General features: G+C 35.0%; 1 protein-coding gene across 1 annotated transcript in view; it reads right to left on the bottom strand.

Moving 5' to 3' along the window:
- Window positions 1–7,340: 7,340 nt before the first annotated feature.
- The window catches only part of LOC106940815 (putative threonylcarbamoyl-AMP synthase), a 5,589-nt gene continuing 4,604 nt past the window's right edge, over window positions 7,341–8,325 (bottom strand). Inside the window, exons 6-7 of the mRNA XM_015023643.1 lie at window positions 8,064–8,186; window positions 7,341–7,957 (exon numbers count right to left, since the gene is read on the bottom strand). Coding sequence (XP_014879129.1) covers window positions 7,874–7,957; window positions 8,064–8,186 — 207 coding nt within the window. The 3' untranslated portion in view covers window positions 7,341–7,873. The remainder of the gene's footprint in view (window positions 7,958–8,063; window positions 8,187–8,325) is intronic.

Raw genomic sequence — 8,325 nt, forward strand, 5'->3', positions numbered from 1 at the left:
ACAACATACCCTCGCTCCACATTCCCCGTCCCCCAACCCCACCCCAAGAAGGAAGGTACGTGAGGATGTGTACACAACATACGCTCGCTCTACATTCCTCCCCCTCAACCCCCCACTCCCCGAAGGAAGGTACGTGAGGGTGAAGGAGCACACCCTCTACATTTCTCAAGTGGATGCGTACACAACATACGCTCGCATCATCCGCTTCCGTTCCTTGAATAGTATTTTCTTCATCGTAAAAAAAAAGCAAGGTCTAAAAAAAAACAAACATACATAAAAAAGATATGTGACTCATTAGACCACATCCCAGAAGATGTCTCATACTTTAAAAGGTGTCATGTATGTAATATATTCAAAATGTCTCAAATTAGCTGTGAGGACTAACACTGCTGGTCACTGCTCTGATTTTAGCTTCAAAGTCTTGAAATCATACTATTTTTATATTTGATCAAAAAACTCATTATTCGATCAAAATTGAATTATTTTAACATACTGTTTCTTTTACGATCAATCTCATCTTTATTATTTGGATCACTATTGCATGTATTTGTCAAATGCTTAATATTTTGTAAGCTTGTTTTAAAGCATTGAAAATATTCAACAATTATTCAACAGGCATGACATGACAAATAAACAAACAAACAAAAACAAAAAAACGGATATGTCTGTGTTTAATATTTGCAGAAGTATTAACTTTTTCGGTAACACTTTATTTGAAGGGGGGAGAATAAGACTGACTAATGTCTTTGTTGTGACAACTTTACATTCACCAAGAAATAATTACTGATATAAATTTGTTCTAAAAGTATTATTGATTGCACTTTAAAAATTAGGTAACTTTATGTTATTAAAGGTAAAGTTTAAACAGTAATGATTTATTGGTTAATGTCAAGTTGTCATAACAAAGACATTTTGAATAATGTCAACTTTGTATTAAAAGTGTCATAATTTACCGAATGACACTTTATGACAACAGTCATAAATATTCATGAAGGCTTATTCATGTTCATGACAGGTGTTATGTCATGTTTATGAAAGTGTCATGTCAGTCTTATTCACCAACCTTCAAATAAAGTGTTACCACTTTTTCACATTCACAACCACAAACTTTGATCTGTTTTATGCAACAGACCAACAAGTAGTCTATAAATGTGAACTGGAAGAAATCACTATTAAGTCCACCTATGTGTGATTCCATCTCAGTGTAAACCCACTTTTTCTATTTAGGCCTCATATATTACACATATTAATGAAGTACATGGTTCTTATTGATGCCAGAATAAATTGACTGAGCTTAAAGATAATGGTATTAGCTTTTGGTAACAGCTTTTGTATACAAAAACTGTTTCTTGTTATCATTTCTTGTTACCAAACAAGAAATAAGACTTTTATATAATAGTATAAAAAGAAGTCTTATTTCTATCTTTTACCTAAGGCACCTTTTACTCTCAAATAGTTAGATAAGTCCTTTTAAATCACAGCAGTTTTTTTCTTTAAATATTACTTTAAAATCTCAAGTCTCTGACACACACTCCTCCCTCTTTAGCTTTGTTAACAAGTACCAGGTAGTCTCTCTTTTGAGGAGGTTAGATGACGCCATCTTGTTTCCTTGAACATTTGATTTGTGTGTTCAAAAAATCAATAGTTAAACAGAAGAAAAAAGAAAGAGCGTAGAGTTAGAGAATAAAAATGGTTGTCTGATTGGTTAATGAAAGATGGCCTCACACATACCTCATGAAAGACAGTGATGTTATAAGGTCAAACTTTTCACTACTTCCTCTAAAGCCAGCTTCACAGAAAAACAGCTTCATAGACGGGGTTTATTATATTCAGAGTACATCATGTCATATAGAAATTAGGCTTCGCTTTCAGGAGCATTCAGTTTGATCACCACATAGATCCCAATAAATGCAAAAACAATCTAACCTAAACTGCACAGGTCACATGGCATCGATGCTACAACAAATCAAACGGTGCAGCCAATGATAAATGAAGTCAGTTCCCTCACCTGGAGTACCAGGATGCATCAACCTAAAAGTGAAACTTATGCAGTCACTAGGGAAAAGGCGTGTAAGAAAATAGATGGATGAATAGTCATATTCTTCTTTTGTTTACCCAACTGTGTGTAACAGTTTATCCTGTTACTAAACTAATTTAGTAACAGGATTTTCCCACGGAAAGTTTTCTCAAAATAGAAAAGTAACTGATGATGTATAGGAGATTTTCTCTGCCATAATTCAAGATCACACATTTTCAGTCTCAAAACAGGATTTCATGTGTTTTGTTCTCAAAACTTTTAATACTTTTGCTTACATTTTTATTTGGAAAGTAGGACTTCATATCTTTCTTCTCAAAACTTTAATGCTTGTACTCAAAACTTCTCCTTCTTCTTACACTTAGTCGCCGCTCGGAATCTCTGCTCACTTTTGGAAACGACTTTTGGCTGAGAGGTTGTCATCAGCTACACAGGCACTCCCGCTAGAAGGAAACAAACACACCCAGTACAACGCTTTCATCCTGTTGGCTGAGAGGTTGCTAGGCGACTCTGCCAAAAGGTGGTTCCATTTTTGTAAGCGCGCAGAGAAAAATTCCACCAAGCGAGCGGAGAGTTTTGCAAGTGAAGATTTGCTCCGAGCAGAGGCTAAGTGTGAGCGCGAGGAAAAGTTTGAGTGCAATCATTACAAGTTTAGAGAAGAAATCATATTTTCTTCACATATTTTCAGACTGAAAATATGTGCTCTTGGATTATGGCAGAAAAATTCCCCCTTAATGATGTAGTATATATGAGTGCATGTGGTGTGTGTATTACACAGAAGAATTAAGGGAAATAAGGACATTTTTTTAATATAATCAAAACAGTTATCTATTTTAGTATAGAGATGAGTGGGAGGTTGCAATGAATCAAAGTTTGCTCATTAAAACAGGATGTCTAAATATAATGTAGTTGAAAATCCCCCAACATGTGGACTTTTAACATCTCAGTGTTATAAGTTCACACAATAGGTTGGATATTGAAAATCTACATTGTGATATACTTCTTTTGGCTAAAACAGATAAGGATCAAACTAATAAAAAGAAAAACATCCACAGTTATACAACAGTATAACCTCTTCCTCATCTGCCAACATGGGCAAATACATTCAGTGGAATTTCCCTGTTTATTTCATTCATACTTTTAATCTGCCCATGTATTCTCTACAGATATTTTGTCCTTGTAATGTGAAGAGCTTTCTAAATAAAACTGGACTGGTTTCGTTTTGCTTAGAAAACGTGGTTACGTTTTTCATATTAATTTATTTGCTCTTTATGTTCAATCTGTTCAGTCGAATAATGATGAGCTAATGAAAACTTTTCCAGGCTCAAATATATTTTGACTGACTTTCTGAAAGAAATTAAAGCTAAAAGAAGAAAGAGAAAGAAAACTTCTGCAAAAAGTGGAACAGGAAGAAATGAACCTATTGCTCTCAGATTCTCCAGAACTTATTTCTTGGGTACTAAAGTTTGTGTCATTGGGTGTGGACCTCTTTATCCTTCTGCTCTAAAAGTAATAAGAAACCACATGTTGGTCAGTTTACAAAGCACATCTTTCAGTCTAACATACACCGTCGGTTTTTTCAAAGCTTTGGGTGGAAGGGGTTTTTCAGTTTCCTTCCTGGTAATTGCTCACTTATATGTTAGGTGGGACTGCTGAACACAAAACGTTAACACTCAGGGACTGTTTTTCAGACTGATACTCACATAATCATGAAGCATGTTTTTATGGCGTTGCCTGAGTAAAAAGTTTAGGTTTCGGTTTGCTTAATGCCACCTAAAGCTGGAACTCTGTGAAATTTTACTGCAGCTGATAAAACACTGTGTTTCCTTTTGATTCTTTAAACATCAATAGGGGCCTCCTCCACCCTGTCTAAAGTCATGCATCTATTAGGAATAATCCAGAGGTTTCTCAAGTGATGAAGCATTCCAGCAACTTGAAGTAATTATGATCAAAAATACATTTTCCAACTCAAACTGTTTGGATGGTTTCAACAATCCTAAAACAACAGTTTTAGGATTGTTGTTTTAGGTACCAATTTATGGTACCATAAATTAGTACCATAAATTTATGGTACCATAAATTTATGGTACCATAAATTTATGGTACCAGACAGTACCATAAATCTACTGTCTGGTACCATAAATTTTATGGTATTTTATCTATTTCATATCACACTTAAGCCAACAAAAACCTCTGCCACCCAGTTGTTAGTTGTTGTTTATCTAATCATTTAGTTGACATGCTGGTGAATGATCATGCACATTAATAATACTGATGATTAGTAAGGCAAAAAAAAAATTGGATCTGGCTGAGTTTCGCTTAATTGTGTGTGTCGTGCAGTAAACGCCTCAGAGCCCAGTCACCATTAGCCAAATTGGCCTGAACCTCTCACAGGTGGGTTGTCAAGTGAGCGAGTTTATTTTTGTGGAGCATTCTCACATTCTTGGATGAGCTAAGAAAACATGACACTTGTTGAGTTATCTGTCAGTAAAGAATAATGTATTGAATAATGTGATTGTTCTGTTACAAAGTTTTAACCAGTAGGTATTTATGATTTTTTTTTTCATTGAAGCCACATCAGATCTTGCATTCTGCTTTGCTGTGTTACCTTTCTGGCAGGTGGCTTCGGTTGATATAATGCTGTCAACAACTCAATGTTCTCTTTATTCTGCTATTAACTTTCTGGTTTTCATTAACAGAGAAAGTACTCAGTATGAGGGATTGCTGTAAAGTCACTGACTCAATGCAATCTGCTGGGATTGCTTGGACAGAAAAAGTTTGTTAAACTAATTTGAAAAATCAACTGAACTTGATGCATTGTTTCATAACTAGAATGAATTGGAATCTATGATTGGATTTAAATCATTTTTTTTCTGAGTGTCTTGAAATGACATTTGTTGTGAATTGGCAACATATACATAAAAACTGAGTTGAATTGAATGTAAGATGTGAATACAGGTTTGTGAAGAATTGATTCCCATCTTACATATTTCTTTTGTTTTTGTAGCATTTATATGTTTCAGATTATTAAACAAATTTTACTTTGGATAAAAATGACCCAAGTAAACAGAAAAGCAGTTTTTAAATGAGAATTTTATTCTGTAAGGTATCCAAACTGACCTGGCCCTGAAAATAAAGTCATTCCTCTCATAGCTAAAACATAAATTAACTTTGATTAAAATTTAGATTTTGGAAAGCTGAGCTCAGTTTTACACAACGTGCAGCAGTGATGAGCCCTCCAGCGTGGTCAACCAAATTTACTCCTGAAGCACAATGACAATTCATCCAGGAAACATCCCAGAACAGAGACCTCATTTGCACAGTTTTGGTCAGAGTTTAAGATTTAACAATAAGAAACTGTGACCTGAACTCACCAATTGTGATGTTAAAGTCTCATCAGTTATTGATCAATAGGTTGAATGAGATCATATGACTTTTGTCTGTATGTCACCAGACTGGACTTCTACCAGCGAATTCCCTGGTGGGCCGGTGAGTTAATGGGCTGGTACCATGGGGAGGAGCTGTCGTGTTCGGTCCTTAGGCAGGATGTGATTTAGGGCCCATCTTCCAGTAAAGAGCATCACCATCACCAACAGGGTTTTTATATAAATGTAGTGAAGTCTTGGAGAGGGAACCCAGTTTAATTGGCTGAGCTAAAAAGCAATGACTGACAGCTGGTTATTATTTACCGACATGTATTTATAAAACTGAGTTCAAATACAAATATTACTGATAGCATCAGACTATAATTATGGCAATACAACAATCAAACTATGAAGATGATTCTTTGCACCTTTACAAAGTAAACTTTGTAAAGGTGCCAGTTAAATTTTACATTTAAATCTTTTCATTTATCTATGCTGAAACTATTAAATCAGACTTAATAGCATTGTCATTATCATTTAATTAATGTTAAAATTCTAGATCCATGGTATGGGCTAAAACTCAAGCATTTATAGTTCTGGGGGCCTTAAGCAGCTAATACGTTTAGCTTTGCTTTTGGCCAGCTTGTCGTCATCTCATTCCTTCTTGGAACATTACCTGTCAATCACTGACACTATAAGCAACACTTACTTATTTGCAAATAATAATAAACAATATTATTTGCAAAAGAAAACTACAAAACCAAAAGTTGCTGCTAAAATATTGAGAAATAAAATTGAAAGCCCTCCAGAAAAATGTAGCAACAACTGTGAAAATTTCTGTTTGGTGGTCCTAGGCCTGCTCTCTCCACCAAACATGGTTGATGTTGCTCATTGCAGATTTGGCGAGGTCAGCACTGTTTTATTTGTCTAGCTTCAAAATGTTTTTGTTGTTATGGGTCTCGCATATTATTGCACACCAATAATATGCTGTGGGGAGGTGAGAATGCTAACATGAACCCTGCACAGAATATGGAAAAAATTCTTCTTCCATATTCTATTCAAGGACAATTGGCAATTCTTGCATAGAAAATGGGAGACAATGACCCAGACTGGTCAATAGACAGCCAGAGGACAGAAAGCTCAGATAGTAGTTTTACAGTTAGATTCTTAAATTATACTGGCCACTTTATACACACACACACACACACGCACGCACGCACGCACGCACGCACGCACGCACGCACGCACCTATACACACGCACACACACACACACACACACACACACCCACACACACACACACACGGGCAGTCTGTCAGGAACTTTTCTCCCCAGTCCGCCCCGATACATGATACAACCTTCTCATATTACATGACATTGCAGCTGATTTTTTTTTGTTTTTTGTTTTTGTTTTTTGTCTAAAGGTTTTGAACTAAATGCCGTTTTTACAGGAATGAAACTTTTTTGTTTATCCCAAAAATATAGTCTCTTTCTGTCTTTTCTTATGTAATATTTTATGGTGATGGAAATTACACAACAGATATATTTTAAGGACCTGGTTATCTCCTCAAGCACCTGATAATCTGAAGATGGGTGAAGGTTTTCTGGAATAATCTGATATAGTGGATCAAAGCTGCAATTATGAACAATGTGATATTTTGTCTACATTTATGCAAATGTAGACAATGTAGTTGGTATATCTAGTTTAGTTTAGATATACCAACTACTCACTATTGGCTTTTAAATTTTTTTTTATGGAAATATGACACAAAATGAATTCTTAAAAATGTGTTACAATAAATGATCACTCAAACATTACATGCTCATTTACTGAAACATTAAATGATCACTCACTAAAACATAAAAAATGTTATAACATGCATTTACAGTGTTGCTACTGTGCTTATTGGGAAGCCCCTTTTTTTTTTTTCTGTTTTTTTGCTTAATTTATTTGCAGTTATTTTAGCAACTATAAATCCAATCAGGCATATTTCACAGCATACAAAATGTTTGAACAATATTTTCAACAACTGAGTAAAGCACATATGTATAGTTTGAAGCAACAAAACCTGAATTATTTAAATATACTGTATATGTATAATATAACAGACATTTTATCTATACATCACAACACCTAAACAGAGTTAAAAATGTCACAAAAAGCATAAAAATTTACATTCAGTACATTCAGTACAAAATTTACATTCAGTGCTCCAGACAACATAAACTACTTATGTTGTCTGTTAATATTATACATCATTGGACACTATACAACATTTCTTTGGGTAATTTAGCAGCTATTTCTGTTTATCAGAGTCTTGATCAGTAGCCACCACTATGAGCAGCACTAAAAGGGGCTATTATGAGGCATTTCCTGACTTCTTGACTCTGTGGTTGTATAACTATACTTTTAAGTTTCCTGGTCCTCTTTTTGACACTGTTGTGCCTGTTGGACTTTGATGTCTTTGTATGTCTTAAAGGGGAACATCATATTCAAATCCTGGATTGGTATGCCCTTGTCTGTGCCGATTTCGAACCTCTTCAAATATTTGGAGAACCTAAGGGTTAGAGGAAAATGAAAGACATCAGCATTAGAAAACATAACAAAAAAATAAAACTGTTTCATCTACATTAAGAGGACAGGAGCAATGGTATATTTATTACCTTGGATTTTGGAATGAGGCCCACTCTGAAGAAACCAATTTGTCCAGTTTCAATCTTGGTGCAGTCAACCACAGTAGATGCGATATTTTCTGGGGAGGCTCCATCACACAACACTCCTTCAACCTTAACAAAAAAATCCAATATTTAGTAGATAAACACAAAAAATGTTTTTTTTTAAAGCTGAAGTTCTTCTTAACACTAAACCATGGTTATTACCTTTTTTCCCAGTTTGGCATAAACTTGGTTATGGTGAGTTGTATCT

The sequence above is a fragment of the Poecilia latipinna genome, unplaced genomic scaffold (assembly GCF_001443285.1).
Source record: "Poecilia latipinna isolate Pla-1442-1.1 unplaced genomic scaffold, P_latipinna-1.0 Scaffold3372, whole genome shotgun sequence".
Lineage (NCBI taxonomy): Eukaryota > Metazoa > Chordata > Actinopteri > Cyprinodontiformes > Poeciliidae > Poecilia > Poecilia latipinna.